The sequence below is a fragment of the Fringilla coelebs genome, assembly GCF_963513975.1.
Source record: "Fringilla coelebs genome assembly, chromosome: Z".
NCBI lineage: Eukaryota > Metazoa > Chordata > Aves > Passeriformes > Fringillidae > Fringilla > Fringilla coelebs.
This window is the reverse complement of record NC_140031.1, coordinates 65,525,277-65,546,831: the sequence shown is the minus strand read 5'-3', so window position 1 is coordinate 65,546,831 and position 21,555 is coordinate 65,525,277. Positions and strand designations below refer to the sequence as shown.

The 21,555-nt window shown below is 38.9% G+C and overlaps 1 protein-coding gene across 4 annotated transcripts in view; it reads right to left on the bottom strand.

Moving 5' to 3' along the window:
* The window catches only part of HOOK3 (hook microtubule tethering protein 3), an 87,348-nt gene that overhangs the window by 14,934 nt on the left and 50,859 nt on the right, over positions 1-21,555 (bottom strand). For 3 of the 4 annotated variants that reach the window (XM_084225759.1, XM_084225761.1, XM_084225762.1), the window contains 8 exons: positions 19,113-19,223; positions 16,419-16,506; positions 15,794-15,863; positions 10,362-10,502; positions 8,117-8,204; positions 3,078-3,112; positions 2,204-2,286; positions 782-882 (listed from right to left, as the gene is read on the bottom strand). In XM_084225759.1, the coding sequence (XP_084081885.1) occupies positions 782-882; positions 2,204-2,286; positions 3,078-3,112; positions 8,117-8,204; positions 10,362-10,502; positions 15,794-15,863; positions 16,419-16,506; positions 19,113-19,223 (717 nt within the window). The remainder of the gene's footprint in view (positions 1-781; positions 883-2,203; positions 2,287-3,077; positions 3,113-8,116; positions 8,205-10,361; positions 10,503-15,793; positions 15,864-16,418; positions 16,507-19,112; positions 19,224-21,555) is intronic. The other variant, XM_084225760.1, reaches the window with a different exon arrangement.

Sequence of the window (21,555 nt, the reverse complement as noted above, 5' to 3'; positions counted from 1 at the left end):
CAAAAATGGGATGATCTTTTGCAGAATGAATCCATATTAAATACTGAAACAATATGATGATAATCAATGAAGGTTCCTTCTCTTTAACTTGCAGTGTGTATACATGTACCTCCTTCATTTTTATTCCCACATAGTGGACATGTAATACAGTCTCTGTCAGACAGGTGTGGAACTGTGGAAACCCAGGGCACTGGGAACATTTCTCTGTCTGCTCTGGGGTGTCCTGACCCCCAGGGGAGCACTGACTTTGACCCTCATACATGGGGGAAGTTTTCTAAACTCCAGAATTGACTAGAATCCACCAAAGCGTGAAATAGATTATAGAAAGTCGTGTAGGTGTATCACTTGGTGAGAAATTGAGGTTTTGGGATTTTTAGTATGTTGTGGATGGAAGCAAGATGGAGGGCACAAGGTGTCATCCTGGGTTTCTTCTTCATACTTCTTCTTCCTTCTTCTTCATGGGTTTGGGTGGCATTCTGTAATTGGGCAGAAAAGTCTGCCTTGCGGGCTCTGTGGGATGAGTTATTGGGTTAAAAGGGAAAATATTCTAGGTGTCAGTTCTTAATTGGACAGTTTAGTCTTAAAAGACCTTGTAACAAGAGACTGTTAGCCATTTTGTGCCTTCTAATGAAAAGCTGCTGAACTCATAGTAGTGAGACTGTTTTACTGATAAGAAATAATAAACACTTGAGTCTGACCATGAGCTACCGTGTCAAGTGACTTCCATCCACACCCAAAAAAAACAATGACTAGTACTACCACATGGAACATATCTACTTACACTTTTGGCCTTTTCCAAATACTTTTTGTATCGTTCTTCCATTTGTTTCATTTCCTCCTCCTTTTTCCGTAGAGCTTCTTGTAATTCCTCAATTTTAAGTGCTTTGTGTCAGGAGATGCACACATCGGAAAATAACATCGATATATTATGCATAGTTTTATATTTTATAACAGACTCTTAAGACACAGCTAAAACATATTTCAGTTAAGAAAAGCTGACAAATCTGGTGTGGCAGGTATCACAGATTTAATTACTGTATAGCTCAGAAACACATTAAAAATAGGCAGTCCTATAAAATATCATAAAATGGATTTTTGGGATATAATTTTGCTTTCTAAAATTCTGACAAATAAAGAGAAATGGAATCATAAAGCAATCATGTCACTGAACACGTTTAGAAAACGGGTTTACTAATGACTTACAGATACTATAATATCTTAGCACGTATTACAGGCAAATATGATTTTTGTTTTTTTATGGAAGTGGAATAATTCTTCAGAGGCACAACTCCTGCATAAATCTACTAAACTGCAACATGAATATAAGAAATTTAATTTCCCCCTCACATTTTCTTAAGCAGCAACTGAGACCAGTAGGACAATTTAATTGCACAGATTTTTCCTGTGTTGGTGTAAGAATATGTCAAGCCACTATTACTTCTACATCTTCTATACAACTTCTCAGATCTCAGAAAACAACATGATATTTTTCCTATTTCCTATTTTTTGCTCCATCTCACTATGAACAAAATAACTTTACCACAAACCAGAAAAACTGCCATTGGTTACAATCTTTTGCCTTATTCTAGAATAACTAGTTTTTTCAAAAATCCAGTCTACCTCCCTCATTACTGTTCTGAAAAAAACGTAGTAATAATGTGCTAAAAACCAACTAGATACTGGGTTCTGCATACCCTCTGAGCAATATGATACATATCATACATTCTCTTTGACCAGTAACAGACAATTTGCTCAAATTACAACACATTTTTGAAAACACATTGGAGGAATATACATTGGAAGTAAAAGTGAGTCAGTGACAACAGAAAGGATCTTCTAAATCAGGGTCTTCAGAGACATGACAATTCTGGACAGCTGACGTTCAACAGCAGTGAGCTGGTATTTCTATGGCCAATATCACTGGGGTTTGGGACTAGATGATCTTTAAGGTTCATTCTAACCTCTTAGCATTCTACAAGTCTGTGATTTCTTACTGTACTGTTTCTAATATGTGATTCCCATGCATTTCAAGTGTTAAAAGCATCTTTTTGGTCACCCTAGTGACCAAATTTAACAACACAGATGTCACTTCCATTAAAAACGTACACTTTGCTTACCTGACACCTCCTTTAGGTATTATAATTAAAGATGCTGCACCTGAAATAATTTACAACAAAAGAAATGGACTGCACAGGTAACTCACAACTGTTGTTGCATCTTGGCTCCAAATCTTCAATAATAGCTCGTTTCTTCTGTAGCTCATTGTTAGCTTCATGGAGCTTCTCTCTGTTACAAAACACAGAAGCACATACTGTAGTATTACTGCACTTGAAATGAGTGCTAAACAGAACAGAAAATCCTCAGAGAGAGATTATTTCTACAGACATGATTGATTTTTTTTCTACAGAACATGAGGACAAGTGACAATACCACTGAAGAAATACTTGTTACTTAGGATGAAAAACATTGTTCTGTATGGATAACTGCAACAGTAAACAGTTTCTTTGTCAATAACCGTACTTACTTAATTTGGAACTTAGAGTTAATTGTACAATGAGGGCCTAAAATGAATACTCATAACTGGTATTACATTGAGGAAAGAATGGCTAAACCCAAAAGCAACAGAAACTTCTTTTTGCAAGATAGTCAAAAAGCAAATACTCTTTTAGGGAAGTAAAAGATGTGCAAAAATAGCACAATAAAATGACAGCATTTCCTAAAGTATTACTTCTATGCCATTATGTATATCAAATAGTAAACGAAATAATTTTGTTTGTATTAACATGCTTCCCTCAGAAAAAAATTACTTTGTTCTCTTGAGCAAAGATTCACACAATGTTAAGCAATGTTTTCTACCCAACACAAGATGATGATTCTGTCATCGCTCTTAATTTCGAAACCGTTTTCTATGGGAAAAAATAGAATCTGAACAACAGATTCCCAAATATTCCTGTGTTATCTAATCTCTCTTAGTTGTATATTTTTCAGATCCATCACTAATGACTGTCTGCCTTCCTCACTATATAGAAAAACACAATTTCAAACCGCAAACAAAATAGAGAAACAAAAATACTTACAGATGTTCTTCAAGTTTCTTTTTCAGAAGAACTGACTAAAATAGAAAGTTAAATGGTTTATTTTAATATATTGTGAAGTTTTAATGTATTTTGAAAACTATTTTAAAACATGCGATTTTGACATTCCAACCAAAATCCAACTTTTTAACTTCAGTTTTAAATCACAACTGCAAAGCATCTGTGGTACCTTTCTCTTCACAGCTGTGTGACTTTAGTAAAATTAGAACCCTTCAGAACTTTACAAATATTTTCCCAGGAACTAGATCAATAAAAGTAAGATCCATAAATGACAAAATTCTAAGGCAGTTGTTTTAATTTGTTCAGTACTTTGTATTGGAAAGTGCAGCAAAATTTGCAAGGAGAGCTGTCCTACCAATATTGCATTGCAACTCACATGAAGACGTAGCAAATTAGTTGAAGTAAATTCCCATCCCCACAGAAAATAGGAGTATTTCTAATTGCAAGGTAGCAAAAATGTGGTTTTGTGTTTCTTATCTTTATTGATTACAGACACATAAAAATGTCCGGACAACTTACAGTGTTCCACTTCCTGGTTAAATCACATTTAGGTAAGCTCTTTGAATAAAAACTTTGAAGTAATTTTTAAATTTTAAACTCACTTCATACACAGTGAGTATTTTTCAAAAGGAAAAAAAAAAACCAAACTCAATAAATGTCTATGAACTGAAAGTAGTGTTAAGTAAATAGAAAGCCATACTCACAATAGCCTTGAGCAGAAGCCCATGCCAAGAAACAGAGATGACATTAGTATAAAGCAAAACAGCAGCCAACAGAAGAAACTATTTAGAAAGTCATGAACAGAAAAAGTTAAAGCTATGCATTTTTCACGCATGTGAAATTTCTTCCTCTGTTCTCATGAGCAATTTTTTTTCATCTTGTAACATTTTCTAAAACATGTCACTAAACCCAAAAATATAAAAATAATAAAGAAGCACATTTACAAATCATTGTGTTTAAATCAGAATTCCAAAGGAAAGCAACTTCTATTTAGGAAAGTAATTTTAAAACAAAAATCATATAACTAACAAAACCAAGGAAAATAGCCAGTCTGTTGGGCTACAACTAGAATTTAGAGATGCAGGTGCTTTTGTGGTATGATGCTGAATTGTGTTATTGCCACACTGATTGAATACAAAGCAAATGTAGAATATTTAAATCTGCAACTGCCTTTTTAGTTTGTGTTTATACAGTATTAATCACATGGGAGGATTAGCATGTGACTGATGGTCCACAACACCATCAGAATACAAGATAAAATAATCAACAAAATTCCTTCATTGTTTTTTCTCCAATGTTCTTTCTACAAAGATTTAGTCACCTTGCTAACAGAAAAAATTACTGTGTGCACTCAAAAAGCTTTTGGTTTTACTTCAAAATATTGTCTTTGATCACATTCCTGGGGCATGTTTTTACATTATTACAAAAGCCATTTTCTTATTGCATGACAAGAAAGGTGGGGAGCCATAAGAACAAGACAATACGGCTCTACTGATTTCACAGTCAGAAAATTGCAGCAGCTAAGGATCTGCAGGTTTTTTTCTTTTGTGCAATCCTCTGAACAGCTGCAGTAACACTACCCTTTATGTAACCAAAAAATATTTGTATGCATCTTTATCAGTCACAAATAATTTGAACTGTCCCCATCACTTGTATCTGATTATCTAGGGGACTACTGGCTGACTGGGACAAGAAAGGGAAAAACCTGGAAGCAGGGCCAACTTGCCTAAGATAACAAAATTCAAAATTGAATTCAGCTTTTTTTTTCATCCTTTTATTGCACTTGGGTTTATCTTGAAACAGACACAACTACTAGTCAGCAGTGATTCCACTGGTGTATTATTTACCCAGGATCTGCACAGTCGAGGGGGTAACCTCTCTTCCAGCTAGACAAATCATGTTTTCACACGGAAGAAACTAATTGTGATAAACAGCCCAAACAATTAAAAGAAGCAGAAATGAGTTTACCCACATTAACTGACCCAAGACACATGATTAAGAAAACGACTAAAATATTCAATGTGCCATTCTAGGTACCCAAACATCCTATATATACTTGGCAGATAAAGTCAGACAGATCATTCTAAAAATGGGCAACTACTACTTCGGGGATTTTTGCAGTATCAAAAGTAAGCTTTAAAGACTCATACAAATTTAAAAGGTAATTACTATAATTGTTGTTCTCTCATAGGAAGACAAGTCTCTTAAACACTACAGGACAAAAAGTCTTTTTGCTTGAAGTTCCTTTCATGCTTAAACAAACCAAAGGAACAAGTCTGTTGCATTTTTCAGGGCAAAATGTGGTTGCATTTTAGATGCTAAAGTTAGGGGCAGATGGTTAGGTTCTGGCCTGAAGTTAAGCTAACTTAGTAGGGTGTGGGAAACTATGGGTCATCATGTAAGAAGACTGCTGGATGAGATTAATAACACTGTGAGGTGATGAAAAGTCACAAAATAACACCATGATGGATGGTCAGGTTTTCAAGAATGCTAAGAGTAATGATAGAATGGTTTGGGTTGGAATGGACTTTTAAAGGTCACATAGCTCAACCCCTTCAACAAGCACGTGGCTCACTTCAACTAGATCAGGTGACTCAATGCCCTGTCCAACTTTGCCTTGAATATTCCATGGATGGGGCATCCACAGCTTCCCTGGGTAACTTGTTCCAGTGTCTCACCAAATGAAAAAGCAGCTGAACTTCATGGCTAACTGAAGAGGTAACCTTTTAGGGAGGTGTTTATCAGTAACAGCATGTAAGGCCAAGACTGCATATGTTACACTACAAAAAACATTAGCCGTGTGATGGATTTAGCAAGTGGTTCAGAAGTAACTAAAGGCAGGGTGTTTATATAGGAAGGGATTAGGGCAGAGAACGGGGAGAACAAGGATGATAAAAGACAGTAATAAGACATGCAAATTGTGTAGTCAAAGCTGTTCAGATAACTGCTGAGTAGACCCACATGACTACTGCATTCTGGAGGACAATAAATCAAACCTATTCTGGGCACACCAGACACATCTGAGTTGATTCTGTAGTCTGAAAGATGGGGGTAAGGAGGCCTTTGCTGGGCTAGCAAGGTAACAGTCCAAATGGACTAACCATGCATCCCAGTAGAATGTGTCAGTGCCCATTACAGGCCCAATGGTACACAGCTGCCTTCCACTACACTTCAGTACAAAATCAAAACTGCTTGCCCTTGTGGACCTTGTAGACCTACAAGAACGCTTGCCTGGCTTACGACACTACCTCTACACCTTTTTGGGCATGTCTAAAAATACTTCAAATTAAAACAAAACAAAACTTAAAAAAAACCTGAAACCAAACCAACCAAACAACAACAAAAAAAACCCCAACAAACCTGAGCTCTCACCATACATTTCAGGACTGAAATTAAAATGAATTTTCTGGATTGAGCACATTTACAGTATAAGTATATAAAAATACAAACCTCAGTGCAATTTTGCAGAAAAATAGCAAAAACCAGAGGAAATTAGCTGAAAATTCGGTACTGGTGAACTGTATGCTGTGTCTCTCCTATCGCTTTTTCTTATATTTCTGAAGAATCACTCTTTTTGTATGCCTATCCTACAGATAACTCAGGTAGTCTCAGCCCAACTTCAACCTACTTGAGCAGCTGGGTTTAACTTCTGAGGTTTGCTCTGCTTTACAAGGGAGGTTGCATGAGGAAACCACAAAGTCAGAGGTTCTTGCATGTTCAATATTTCCCTGAGTCTACACTCACTCTTTTACTTCCTTAAGAGTAAATTAATCCTACAGATCAAACTCAGCAAAACAGGCTATGGGATCAGTGCCTATAAATTACCACTGCTATGGTCAGACCAACACAGGAGCCATGAGTGCAGACACACCCTAAATTACTGACCCAACCAGAGCCTCAAAAGGGACACAATTGAAATTGCAGTAAATAAAGCTGAATACAATTTGACAGAGATTATTTACAATACTCAGTAGCTGAGAATAATTCTTTTACATTCTTGTTCACCCTGAAAAGATTTTGTTCAATAATCAAGACAACAAAGAACATCTCAGAATAGACCTATTTTAATGTGCATTCTAAAACACATTCTAAGTTACTCAGGAAAATAAATCTTGATGGGAATCAACTAGGTGTTTAACATTCATATAGTTTATTTTGAAAATTTAAAGGGTAAACTAAATTTAACATACTCTTAAATTTAAATTTACATAAGCATCTAATAAAAAAAACTTTCACTATTTTATATAAATTAGTTAAAACAAACCCACAAAAACAGAAAGCAGCACATTACAGTTTGTTGCCAGTTAGCAACATGATACACTGAGATTGTGAGCATACGCTATGCATGTACAGTCCAACAAATCGCTGCTTTCAATAAAGTTCTGGAGCTTCTTTTTTGAAATATAAGAGATAAACAATTTTTGAGTGGAAGACTGAAAGTTGTTTTCCACACTAACTCAGCTACAATGTGTATTCTTACATTTAAAATAAAGTTAATCCTGTATACAGAAACAGAAAAAGCTGCATTGCATTGAGAGCCTAATTATTTGACTTCTTTTTTAGTTTTGGACTGCCTGGCTTCTTTCATTCTGAGATACATTTACATGAAGAATTAGAGACCCTGCAGTGGCTGGAAAGGCCTTAACTTTCATTAAGAAAACTAAGCCCAAAACAACTTCAGATGCTTTATTCATGAAGAATCAACATTTTCTCAATTCCCTGCAAAGCTCTCTATTCTAATTAAATAATTTAAATGCTGGGTTTTCTATTGCAACAGATACAATTATTCAAATGAAACATGTATGACACCTTCTCTACATAGGATGTTTTTTATTCTAGACAATTGTCTTACATCCTAGTTAGAGAAGCACAATTTATTGGTAAGACCATACAAATAAACACACAAAACTATGAGAAATCTCAGTTCGTATAATTCTTTTACATTTTTTTTTTTACAAAAAGGTTAAAGTTTCAAAAATGGTAACTAATCGAATGTAAGTTTGATGTACATTTCTACTTACATCTTCAGCTTTTGAACCTTGATCCTGCAAAGATTTTTGTAGTTCTTCAACCTGGGACTGTACTTCCAGAAGCCTCTGATTTACCAATCTAGGAAAGAGACATTATTTCTTTTTCAGAAAAAAAAACCAAACTGCAAGAGGTAGTCTCAGATTTTTAGTGTCCAGAGTTTTCAGACCATCTACACAAAAAAATGCAGTACTATAAATTACTCGCAAGAAAATTACAGCAGTAGTTAAGAGCGTACAGCAGTTCCAGAGATTATAACATCCAGAACATTCTCATATTCCTCAAGGACAACATAAATGCATGCAGAAATCAGTTCTATATACATGAAAGAAGACTTTTTAACAGTCAGTTTTACCGTGAGAGAGCTGCTAGCTTATGCTTCTAGATCATTACAGAACCCTATAAACCTATAGGTTGGAAGAGATGTCCACAGGTTGCCTAGATCCAACCTCCTCCTTAAAGCATTTACAGCAGATTGCTGGGAATCATATCCAGTACCAGGTTCAAGCACTTGTATGGACAGAGGTCTAACAGTCTCTTTGGGCTTCTCTTCTAGAGCTTGGACCCACACTCCATATTTTGTCTGTTGCCTTTTGTCCTTCCACTAATAATCTCTTGAGAATAGCCCAAATCTGTCTTCTTTCTACCTCCCCCATCAGGCAAATGCAGTTCACAGTACTCTCCTCTATGTCGCCTTTCCTTTGTCCTGGACAAACCCAGCTCTCAGTTTCATCCCACCTACATTACAGTGTCTCTCATCTTAGCAGTATTCTGCTGCACTTCTATACATCCACATCTCTCTGGTACTGTGGAATCCAAAATTACATGCTCTGTCCAGATGTGATTAAGTACTGATCATAATAATCAGTACTGATGAGAGGTGATCATTTCTCAGATGGACAGCCTCAGTGAGGACTGTCCAGATCACAGTCAACTGCAAGGTCCCCAGATGACACACCCTCCTTCGCCACCCACTAGGAGACCAGGGTTTTTGCAGCAGAACTGCTCACAGCCAGGGACAGGGGTCTCATCAGTTAATTTCTCTGGACTTCTGTTGAGCTCCTCTGAATAAGAATTTTCCCTTTCAGGACATCCCAAAGTGGTATCATTCTCAAACTTGCTAAGAGTAGCCCCTTTCATCAGTGAAGTTCTTAATAAAAGTGATGAACAGTGCTGGTACTGATGACTGAGGAACTGGTTGCCAGCTGGGTTTTATTTCACTGACAATTCTACTTTAGGCTCAGCTGTCTGTTCACTGTCCAATCAATTTCTTTTGCTCACTTAACTGTCTACTTATTTAGTTTATATCCAGGCATTCTGAACAAAGGCTTTGCTAAAGCTAAATATCATCCTCTCACCCTTCTTCAGATATACAGTCATCTCACTATCAAGACAACTGGATTACTTAGGCATGATTTGCTCTGAATGAATTCATGTTGACATCTGCTAATTATTTTCCTGTCCCTCATGTAGCTGGAAACAAATTCCAGACAGACTTGCTTTGTGAAATTTCCAGAAAGTGAGCTGTGGCTGATCAATATCAATAGTTTCTCATGCTCTTTTTCTTGTCTTCTTGAAGCTGAGTGCAGTATTTACATTTTCTCAGGCTTCAGGCACCTCCCCCGCCTGAAGGGGAAGATTGGGGAAGATTAGATAAGTTACAGATTCAAAGCTTAGATACAAAGCAGCCTCACATCACTATCACTAAAAACTGTGGCATACTCTGATGTACTCTGTCTGGTCTCACAGATGTCTGCATGCTGGTCAGTTCAATCCAGCAGGTTCAGCTAGAGAAGGCTGCCAAAGAACATGTCCTGTTGAGTTTAAATATCTACAAGGATGGAGACAAGCTCTCTGGGCAATATACTCCAGTGTTCAGCAACCCTCACAGTGAAAAAAAAAACGTATATTCTCACATTCAGATGAAATATAATGTGTTTTAAGCTCACGCCCTATTGCCATGTTACTGAGTATTACTGACAAGAGTCTATCTCCACCTTCTTTAGATCCTCCCATCATACACTTTGATAAGATAAATTTATAAGATCTAACCTAAGCCTTCTCTTTTCCAGGCTACATAGTCTCTATCCCTCAGACTTTACTCATACAAAAGACTCTATAGTCCTATAATCACATCCTTGTGGCCTTTCACAGGACTGATTCCATTAAATCCATGTCTTTCTTCTCCTGCAGATTCTTGTAGGAAGGTCAACTGAAGCAGAGGACAAAATTTCTTACCTGTTTTCTGTCTCCAGTTCATTCTTCCTTAAGTTTGCATCATCAAGAAGGCTCTGCAACAAGGCAATCTTCTCATTGTCAGAACCTTCTTGGTTCAATTTTAACATCTTGTTCTCATGCTGAAGACGGATGAGTTTCTCCCTAAACACATACAACACAATTTTTTTAAAAAAAGAATACCAATATCTATAACAAAGAAAACAGTTTACCATAGGAAGTAAAATAACAACATAAATATAATCTTTTTAAGGCAGATGCTGCAACAACAATCATATCTTCAAACCCCCCAAATACAAACCCTATTTAAATTGTAATTGCACAACACAGAACACAAAGAAATTACCTCAGTCCCCCCCATCAGATCTCAAAGTACAGCTCAATATATAGGGAGAAAAGAGAATGCAAAACTTAATACCAAGTCTGAAGACAGACTGTAATCTCAGCTGCCACTAAACTACTGCATTATCCTGAGCAAGTAATTTCAGCCCTCAGTCTTTTTACACAGAATCACAGAACCATTTTCATTTGGGTTGAAAAGACTCTAAGATCATTGAGATCCAACATAAACCCAGCACTGCCAATCTACCACAGAATCATGTCCCTAAAGCACTATGTCTACACATCTTTTAAATACCACCTGGGATGACGACTCAATCACTTCCCTGAGTTCAATGCTTGATAACCCCACCTGGTGAAGAAATAATTCCTAATATCCAACCTAAACCTCCCCGGCACAGCTTCAGGAAAAATGACCAACCCCCACCTCATTACAATCTCCTTTCAGGTAGTTGTAGAGAATTATAAGCCCACCCCTGAGCCTTCTTTCTCCCTGATAAACAACCTCCTGCTCCTCATAGGACTTAACTCTTTAGACCCTACTCTAGCTCTATAGTCCTTCTCTAGCTCTAGCTCTATTGTCTCTAACTCTCTGTCCTTCTCTGGACACACTCAAGCCCCTCAACGTCCTTCTTGTTCTGAGAGGGTGCAAAACTGGACACAGGATTTGAGAGGTACCCTCACCAGTGCCAGTTACAGGGGGCACTGTACCCTGTCCTGGTCCTGCTGGCCACTTTACTGCTGATACAGGCCAGGATGTCACTGGCCTTCTTGACCACCTGGGCACTCAATGGCTCATGTTCAGCTGCTGTCACCCAACACCACCAAATCCACACCAGAACAACAGGTGCTATCCACAGGAACCTGGACAAACTGAAGAAGTCGGGCATGTAAACCTCTTGAGGTTCAACAAGGCCAAGTGTAAGGTCCTGCACTTGGCCTATGGCAACCCCTGGTATCATCCCAGGCTGGGGATGAACAGGTGGAGAGCAGCCCTGTGAGAAGGACTTGGGGGTGCTCCTGGGCGAGAGGCTGGACATGACCCAGCCATGGGCACTGCCAGCCCAGAAAGCCAAACATGTCCTGGGCTGCATCCAAAGCAGCGTGGGCAACAGGGGAGGGAGGGGATTCTGCCCCTCTGCTCTGCTGAGAGCCCACCTGGAACCCTGCATCCAGCTCTGGGGTCCCAGCACAGGAAGTATGTCAACTAATTCAAGTGAGTCCAGAGGAAGCTGCTAAGATGATCACAGAGATGGAGCACCTCTATTAAAGCAAGCTGAGAGAGCTGGGGCTGGGGTTGTAGATCAGACTCCAGGGATACCTTGAGCAGCTTTACAGTGCCTGAAAGGAGCCAACAACAGAGCTGGAGAGAGATTTTTTTACAAGAGTGTGGAGAAACAAGACAAAGGAGAGTAGTGTTAAACTGGAAAAGGGTGGTTTAGATTAGAAATGAAACAGAAATTCTTTGAGGGTTTGGAGGCAATGGCAAAGGGAGTTTTGGATGCTCCATACTTGACAGTATTCCAGGCTAGGTTGGATGGAGATTTGAGCAACCTGGTCTACTGGAAGGTGTCTTTGACCATGGCACAGTAGGTGGAACAAGATGATCTTTAAGGTCCCTTCCAACCCAAGCTGTTCTATAACTCTACAATTACTTCCCACTGTGCATCTTTTCATCCAGTCTTCTCCAAGCCTGCAGCACTGTACATGTTGTTGTGATCCAAGGGCAGGACCTTGGCCGTGCTGAACTTCATACAACTGTCCTCCATCCACTGATACAACCTGTTCAGATTCTTCTGCAGAGCCTTTCAACCCTCCAGTAGATCAACACTGTCCTGAGTAACCCAAAATTTATTGTATTCCATATCTATATCTGTGCCCAAAATTGTTACTTTCCTCCTGCAGCTGGAAAACAGAATGGTGAAGCAGGGGCTGGGGGGTTGCCCTGGGCTCTTTAAAAGTTGAAGCACTCAGGCAGAGTCACTCTCTGCCCACTCTGGTAGACTCTTGGTTCTTTCTTGCCCCTACTTGCTACAGTAGCAAGTCGAGATGCTCTATTTCACAATCAAAAACTGTTTTATGGTGAATTTTGCAACACCCATCTGCAGCCACTGCCTCAGTACCCTTTCAGTGGATCCCACTCAGCCCCATGGACTTGCAGGTGTCTTAGTGGCACAGCAGGTAGCATAGCTGTAAGTGGGCATAGCATAGCTCTTTCCTCCTCTATTGCAGTGATTTTATTCAGCTTCTTGCATCTGTCTTCCAGATCAGGAGTGCTACAATCAAAGACTCTAGAAATGAAGGCTTTAAGTAGATCAACTTTCTCATTATCCTTTACTGGTAGGGTTCTCCTTGCAATCAATAAGGGACTGAGATTCAACTTAACCCTCATTCAGTTGTAAATATATTTATAGAAACATTTTTTTATTGTCTTTTATTGGCAGTAAGCAGAATAAGAACTAGTTGGGCTTTGGCCCATCTAATTTTCTCCCTGCATAACAGCACAACATCTCTGTATTCCTCCTGAGTGGCTTTGCCCCTTCTTCCAAACACGATACAATCTTTTTTATCCCAAGTTCTGGCCAAAGCTCTCTGTGCAGCCAAGCCAGTCTTCCTGGCTCACCATTTGACACATGGAGACTGCCTGCTCCTGCACCTTGACAGTTCCTTCTTGCCCTCCCAGACTCCTTTGCCCTTCAGGACTGACTTCCAAGCAACTCTGTCAACCAGACCTGTAAATGGATCAAAGTCTGCCCTACAGAAGTCTAAAGTGGAGGTTCTGCTGGCCTCTCTCCTTAATTCTCTGTTGTTGTGGTTTGAGAAAAAGTTAATTTTTTTTAGGATGCTGTAGCCAAACCAATAGGTGCTCAGATTTGAATATTGACACCTGGTGCGGCCACTGAGGACATGGATATGCCTCTGAGAACACAGGGGGTTAAAAGCTGAGAACTCCCAGGGGAAGTTCTCTTGAGTTCCATCTGTGGAAGAAATCAGACCTGCCCTGTCTGGCTCAAGCTGGGCAGGGGAGGGGAAGCCACAAGGCCTGAGCGAGGTAGGCTGGGGGCCTGGACAGAGAAGGGAGGAGAAGGCCCCTGCAGGATAGAAGGGTGGAGGAACCCTGAGAGCCATCGGGCAGCACCCCAGGAGGAGGGAGAGAGAGAGCTGGTGTCAGTGCTTGTGCTACCTTGAAATTTGATAGGAGGCCAGCCAGAAGGAGAAGGGGGGCGGTGCGGTGAGAAGGTGCCTGCAGGGCAGCCATGGGAGTTCTGGACAGGCAGAGCCTGAGACTTATAACCCTTTTTTGGATGATGGGAACCTTACAAATGCTGATTCCTCCTAGAGTTGAATGAGAAGAGAGATATAGATGAGATAACAGGAAATGGGCCACAAGAGAAGCTGAGAAGAATCTTAAGTGGGAAGAGCTGATAAAGTGGCTTTTAGTGGCTTTTAGCTAGACTTTTCTTGTATAGCCATGGACAGAACCATTTTTTCCTGTGACACAGAGACTGCATTTAGGGGGGAGGCAATGGCTTGGAGCCAAGAGAGTGCAGTGATGTGATGTGAAGGAGTGCGTGAACAGAGACAACGGGTGAGGAAGCTAGTGGTGCCCTCTGGGAAGAAGAGGATCTCTGTTCTCGAGACCCCTCAGCCCCAAGGGATGAAATTTGGGGGGGGACAAGTGCCCCAAAGGTGAGAGACTGTGCTTTTTTGGAACTGGGCAAAGCACCCTTGAAAAGAAAAACCCTAGAGGCAGCTCTGGTCCATGCGCAGTGGTGAGAGCACTGGGCATGGAAGGAAGACGTCACGATAGCAGATGATCTCCGGGCACCGCCATGTGTGACATGGAAACACAAAAGGTTCCAACTGTGTTTCCAGGGGAAGCCCATGGTGCAAGAGGAACTCCTCCCTTCTTGATGAACTGAGAATTGATTATCTAAAGGGTAGTAATAGACTGAGAGTTGATGATTTGAGGAGTTTATTAGAAATTTGGTTGAAAAGAAGAATGTGACATGTAAAGTTTTCATTCCGAGTTCTGTGTGTTTCTCTTTATATATAGTTGTAAGTTAATAAAGTTTTTCCCCTTTTATTCCTAAGCTGGAGCCTGCTTTGCTCTGTTTCTGATCACATCTCACAGTAGACACCAAGGAAGGAGTATTTTCATAAGAGCACTAGCATTGCACCAGAATCAAACCATGACATCTGTGAATCAAAAACTCTCTCATTCAGCGACTGCTGTGCCCAAGATGGCCTCTGATCATCACACCATCTACCAGTCCTTTTCTGTTCACAATCAGTGAGTTCACATCTTCCCTAGTTGGCTTGCTCAGCAGCTGTGTTAGAAAGTTATCTTCTGCATAGGTGAAGAACCTTCTAGACTGATCCCTTTCTGCTGTGCTGCATTTGCAGCAGCCATCTGGTAAGTTGAAGTCCTCCATAAGAAGAAGGGCCAGCAATCTCAAGACCTCTTCCAAGCTCCTTATAGCATAGTATCCTAGACAAGTGGTCTATAACACATCCACCAGAATATCTGCCTTGTTGCCTTCCCCTTAATTCTTACTCAAAAATACTCAACTCTTTTGGTACCATCATCAAGCTACAGGCAATCAGAACAGGGCAACAAGAAGTACCTTTTTCTAATATCCAACCTAAACCTTCCCTGACACAAATTCAGACCATTCCCTTGGGCCCTGTCACAGGTCACAACAGAGAAGAGATGAGTGTTCACCCTTCCTCTTCGTCTCAAGAGGAAGGATAAAATCTCTGCTCAGTCTCCTCCTCTGCAGGCTGAACAGATGAAGTAACCTCAGCTACTCATCATAGACCTTCCCCTCAAGGCCCTTCTCCATGCTTGTTGCCCTCGTTAGGATGCTAAGAGCTTTATGTCTTTTTCTCATATTGTGGCACCCAAAACTGCACACAGGATTCTGCTCCAGAGCAGAGCAGGACAATCCCCTCCCTTGCCTGGCTAGTGATGCTGTGTCTGATGCCCCCAAGGACACAGCTGGGCCTCCTGGCTGCCAGGGCACTGCTGATTAATGTTCAACTTGCCATTGACCATTGTAGAGGTTAGTAAAACAAAGCATGCATTAGCTTACTTTATTTCAGGAGTAATGATTTCTGCTGCTAAACTGTCTGAAGGCTCTTGTCTTCCCAGAGGCATCAATCCTGAGTAAGGAAAAGCATACCATTGACGTTTTCATATGACAAGAAGTAGACATTGCTCTAGAAGCTTCACACTACTGCTAGACAATGTAAAATGACACAGTCAGGCTACAGCAAGACTGACAGACAAACACCATTTCATGTGGTGAACCATTACTTCTGATTTCATCCATTCTGAAGAAACAATGTTGCAGTTTATTTCCTGCTCATTATCTTATCTAAGAGCTATAAAGGTACACAAGATTACACATACAAATGAACTATAACACAAGAAACATCATGACAAAATGTGCCTCTAAAGAAAACTATGTAACTATATAGAAATCAGATCTATATTATAAAATATCCCACTGGAGAGGAGACTAAAATTCTGATTGATGCAAATAACATTTGAAGCTTTTGCTTGCTTATGAAGCTATGAAGAGTTGAAGTTTTTCACTGCTGATTTTAGAAGAGCTTAAATTTATTCTGTGCTAAACAAAAGCACATTCAATACTCTACAGAAAACTCATGTACACTTTAGAAAAGAGGCATTTAGTCTCCTTATTTGTCCTTTACCTGTAGTGGTGAGTTGACCCTCCTGAGCTTGTACGCATCTAAGTTCTTCAATAGTTTCTTTCAAAGAATCCCTTTCTGTTCTTAATCTCTGAATAATTGGAAAGAGAATCAGTATCAGTCTTGGCAGTCCAAATCCATCTCTAACAGCCTTCAAAATTTTAAAAATTATTCAATGTAACTCTAGAAATTACTTTCAAATTAAGGTATCTCAGTCTATTCCATAACTGAATAAATATAAGTATTATATATTCCATAGGAATAGTAGTTTGGGTTTTTTTGGGAGAAGGTTTGCTGATCTTATTGGACTAAAAATAGCAGGGGTATAAGCTTACAAAATCAAGATATTAGTAACACAAAGTTCTGGTACCAGGCAGTAAACAGTATCCATGGGGCCACTCAGCTGTTTTCCTTTCATTGGGGTTGATTCCAAGAGAAATGAAAGACAGTTGAGAGACTACAGATTTTTCCCTCACCATGAGTCAAAGATTCAGCCAGGAGTGAAACTATGAGCAGCTAAGTACAGAGTCAACATAACAAACAGCTTTTACTTCACTTTGCTTATTTTTCACCACTGAAAGTGAGAGCAACATTTCCATATTGCATTCCTCCTGCGTGTCAGCTGTTCTTGCCATTCACCAGTATCTTGGATATAAAAGAAAACTTGTTGCTTAAGACTTGGTCCAAAAAGAACTGAAGAACAGGACTGGATCCCCTTGGGGGGTCCAGACAGATGTGCTATTCAGTAGCATCAGGCAAATACCCTTTAAATTTGGCACAACTAGCCTTCTGGTGAAAAAATAAGAATCTACAGATAACACCAAGTTTTTGTCCAGAAGGTTGCCAAGGGTCAAAAAAAGGAAAGAAACTGGCTACTACGTAATGATCCAAGTTACAGTTTGTTCCAAAATCAGACATGCTCAGTATTTCTAAATGGTCCAAGATAGACCTTGCCCCTATATGGGTGTGTGTATATATATATATATATATATATATATATATATATATATATATATATATAGAGTTGTGTTGGCTGACAGCATTTTATTTTACTAACAGTTGATTACCAAATGCCAGAATATTTTAGTGACTAGAAAAAGCCCTAGGGCTTCAGTGGTACAAGCAGATCAATAATTATTTTATAGTACTTATAACACACCACAGAGGTAAAATTCCAAACTACTTTGATGAAAATATCAAACACTACCAAGCTTTGCCAGAACATAAGGAAAAAAATATAATCAATTTCAGAAATTATTTCCAAAACATAGCTGACAAGATACGACTACCTAGTTTGTGACCTGTGGTGAGCTACTTTGCTGATACATATCAACAACATAGAACAGAAAGAGCAGGGAATCACTAAACTCAGGTGATGAGGGAATTCTAGCTGTAATTTACTTCTCACAGGCGCATATCCATTCAAAAGAATCTACTTAAGAACAATATCCAGCTCAAAAAAAAGCTACTTGCCAGGGGGTAAATCAGAAAACTGTATGACAATGGCCTGTAATTCAGATCCTTTGTGCAAGATGAAATGGTCCACTGAGCCATGGATAAGCCACAGAAACAACTTTACCATTGTTCAACATAAAATAATTGGGAAAAAAAAAAAACAATTTAAAAACGCAAGAAAGAAAGCCAAAGCACAATACCAACACAGTTATTATGAGCATTCCAGCCTGATTTGAAGGGCAGATGGAAGTGATGTGAAGGTCAAGTGTCCATCAGAGCTTGAAAATTTAATAAAAAATGGCAATCAATGGCCTATGAACCTAAAGTAACTGAAAACTTTCAGTTCAAGTTATATTTAAGTGCTGGGCTTGAAAATCTTGGAAATAACTGGACATGAAATATGACTATTGAGGAAAAAGCCTGCAGAGTTTCTGATAGTTGGATCAATGGACTTACAATTAGAACATGCCTAAGAAACTGCTAGCAGCAATTGCTGACATTGATTTTAGGTAGTTCAGACCACCTGCACATACATTCATAAGAAACAAGCTGAAATTAACTGTTGAGAGACGACAGTGTGTAAGAGAAGTCTGAAGATCAGTCTCAGGAAGAGAGTACAAAGCAATTAATCACAGAATCACTAGTAGCAAATGACACAAGAGGAAGGGGACAAATTCATATCTACCCTGTGTATTCCACACTGGCAGTACAAGACAGGTCAACAAGGAGCTGTCATAAAAGCTGAGATTGCCACAAAGGTCATTTCCCGCTGCACAACTACTAAGCCTCTTCCTACACTAGTGATGATTCCACAAAGAGAAGCATGCTGATGGTACCTCAAAGAATGCCTTAGGGAAAAAAAGCAACAGGAATTTAGTTCTTTGAAACTAGGAACCCTGTTGCAGAAACTCTGTTGTAAATAGCTTTTCAAAATACATAATAATTGCCCTGGGTATTTATTAACTTTCTCATGGTAAATGGTCAGAAAACAACTTCAGATGCCAAACATGAAGGCTTTTCCTCTTAAAAATGAGTTGCATATGATTTTGTACAGTCACTTTATTCCACACTGTACAATTCTTACTTTTAAAAATTATCTTGTACACAAACATTAGAAAATTTTGGAGGAAAAAAGACTTCCTAATTTAAAAAGATGGCTAACTATAATGACCACATCTCTGTGTTATAATTGATACAAAGTTGCTATTGTTACTAACAAAAAAATAACACCTTGGCACTTACATCTTTTTCTTTTTGGAGGCTGTCTACTTTTTCTTTCAGTCGTTTGCATTCATAATCTAATTTATCAGCTTTCTTGGATTCTTCAGATAACCTGTTTTGTAGTTCAACTGCCTGTGAGAACAAGAATCAATAATGTGTCTGCAAATGTTAAAACAAAATACACAAGACAAAGCAGCCAATTACAATGCACCACAAGTCATGTTTTAAAACAATTGAAACAGTTACTTATAGGACATATGAAAAACTTCTTTCATCAGTTGTTCTGTGTTTCAGTAAAATAAAAAGCATTCAAATATTAGGTCTTAGTGCAAGCAAAAGATAGAAAAAATGTAAAGTATTTTCACTAAATCTAAAACAAGAATTTAAACTCAAGCAAGGTTTACAGAAAAAAACCCATGGAGTTCTATGAATCAAAAATATTAGGAACAGCAGAAAATCTTTCTGCATTCTGAAAAGGCTAGTAAAAAGAAAAGACTGAAGAAAGCCAATTATCTACATCTTTTGTTAACTTTACTTCATAAGCCTCACTCAGAATTCAGCTAATAGTTTATGCAGCCAGGTAACATTCCCTGAGATGTCCTAATAATTTTTAGTACACTAACATAGAGATTCAGCCACAGGCTCCAAACAGTTTTCTTTATTTCAGTGAGAAACACTGCCACATGTATGCTTTCAACTACAGATCAGTAAAGAACTCTTAAAATTAAGTGAGCAGAAATGTGAAAGGCAAGCACAACAGAAGGTAGATTGGTGAAGTCTTCCCTTTTCAAAACGTTCAGCCTTTACTGACAAAGATTCATTCCAGAACATTAAAAAAGCTCAATGCAGAGAACATGAGAGCAAATAAGCTAAATAAAGCCTGACCTGCAGATACAAAAGCTGAATGAAGACTCAGCTAAAGACCTACAGCTTCTTCTGAATCAGTTTATAAGAAGGCTTTTTCATGGCTTTTAGATTACAAAGGACGTGATTAAAGCAGTAGCCATATCAGCACCAAGATCCCCTAGTGGTTCTAATGGCCTTTAATTTTCAGTGTGTACAGCTATAGCAAAATAACTACAAGGCCTAAAATATTCATGGTCCTAAGTCTTAGAGAAGGACTTTGCTGCTGTTGTTCCTAAATTAAAGGCCGCAAAACCAGCACAGGCCTGCATTTTCTGAGATTAAAGAAATGAACATGTTAGATACGAAAATATTTCAGATGTGACATTTATCACTGAGGCAATCAGAATAACTGCAGGTATAACAAAACAACTGCAGACCTTCACCAGTGACAGTGCTACCACTTGCAAAATATTAGTATTTTCACCTCAAATGGAATGAAATGCATTTATGTTTGTAACCAATTATGCTAAGGTGATGGAATGTAGGAAAACATTGAAGTAAATATATTTGTCTTGAAGTAAGACTTGTGAGTGTATAGAAAAACATACGGTTTCATGGTAATGCAGAAGACTAAAAAAAATGAACTGCCGTCACATTCACTAAGCATTATCTGTGTGTGGAATGAGTAAAGCAGGAATCTTGCAACAAAGAAAAGCAAGACATATTGTTAACTATGTATCAGAATGCACATGCACAAAGGGGCTGAATTAAAATTATCACCAAAAAAAAATATCCTGCAGTCTTTACATTTCAATTCTTCATGTTGAAATAAAGTTTCTTGGATAGGCTTGTGCTTGCTCTCAGAAGAGGGAAAACAAAACACTACCACTCAACCTCACAGAGACTGCTCTATGCAGTGAAGATGCAATTTCCTTGCAGATTACTATAGGAATTTGAATGATCCATTTTCATCTGTATAGGACAATGATTCTAAGCCAAAGAAATAACTCTCTAATGGTGTTCTCATGAGTCAGGCTGGATCCTTCAAACACCAGACAAGTCATATTCCATTACAGGAACACATTAGTACTCAGAAGTGACATAACATCATAAGCCTTATATCCAGCTTACTTCTGATAGCAAAATTTAGGATTCCCAGAAAAATAATTTTGTGGCTTACGAGTCACAGGCAGGTTTCAAAAGGAGGCTAGTCTTACAGACAGTGCAGACAAACACAGAGTGTTCATTTTGACACACCATAGTTAGGTGAAGAAAAACACATCTGCCACAGGACACCTGAGACTTATTCCAGTCTCAGCCAGAAAACAGTTTTGCTCCAAACAACAGCTCCTCATACAGGAAACCCTATGCACTGAAGATAAGGACTATTTTAGCAGCACAACTGATGGGACTGGCCCTTCTAAAATCCTTTTGTTTGGTGAAATAAGAAGAATCAAATGTAGATGTTGCGGTTACACAACAATATCACATGCTCAGGTGTTTAACAGAGTGTAATATTGGATTGCCAGTAAACTTGATACTATTCATGTGTGGTAGGCCATTCTTTTCTACATTTACACTTCTCTTCGCCCCCTTGGACAATTTTTCTTGTCCAAGT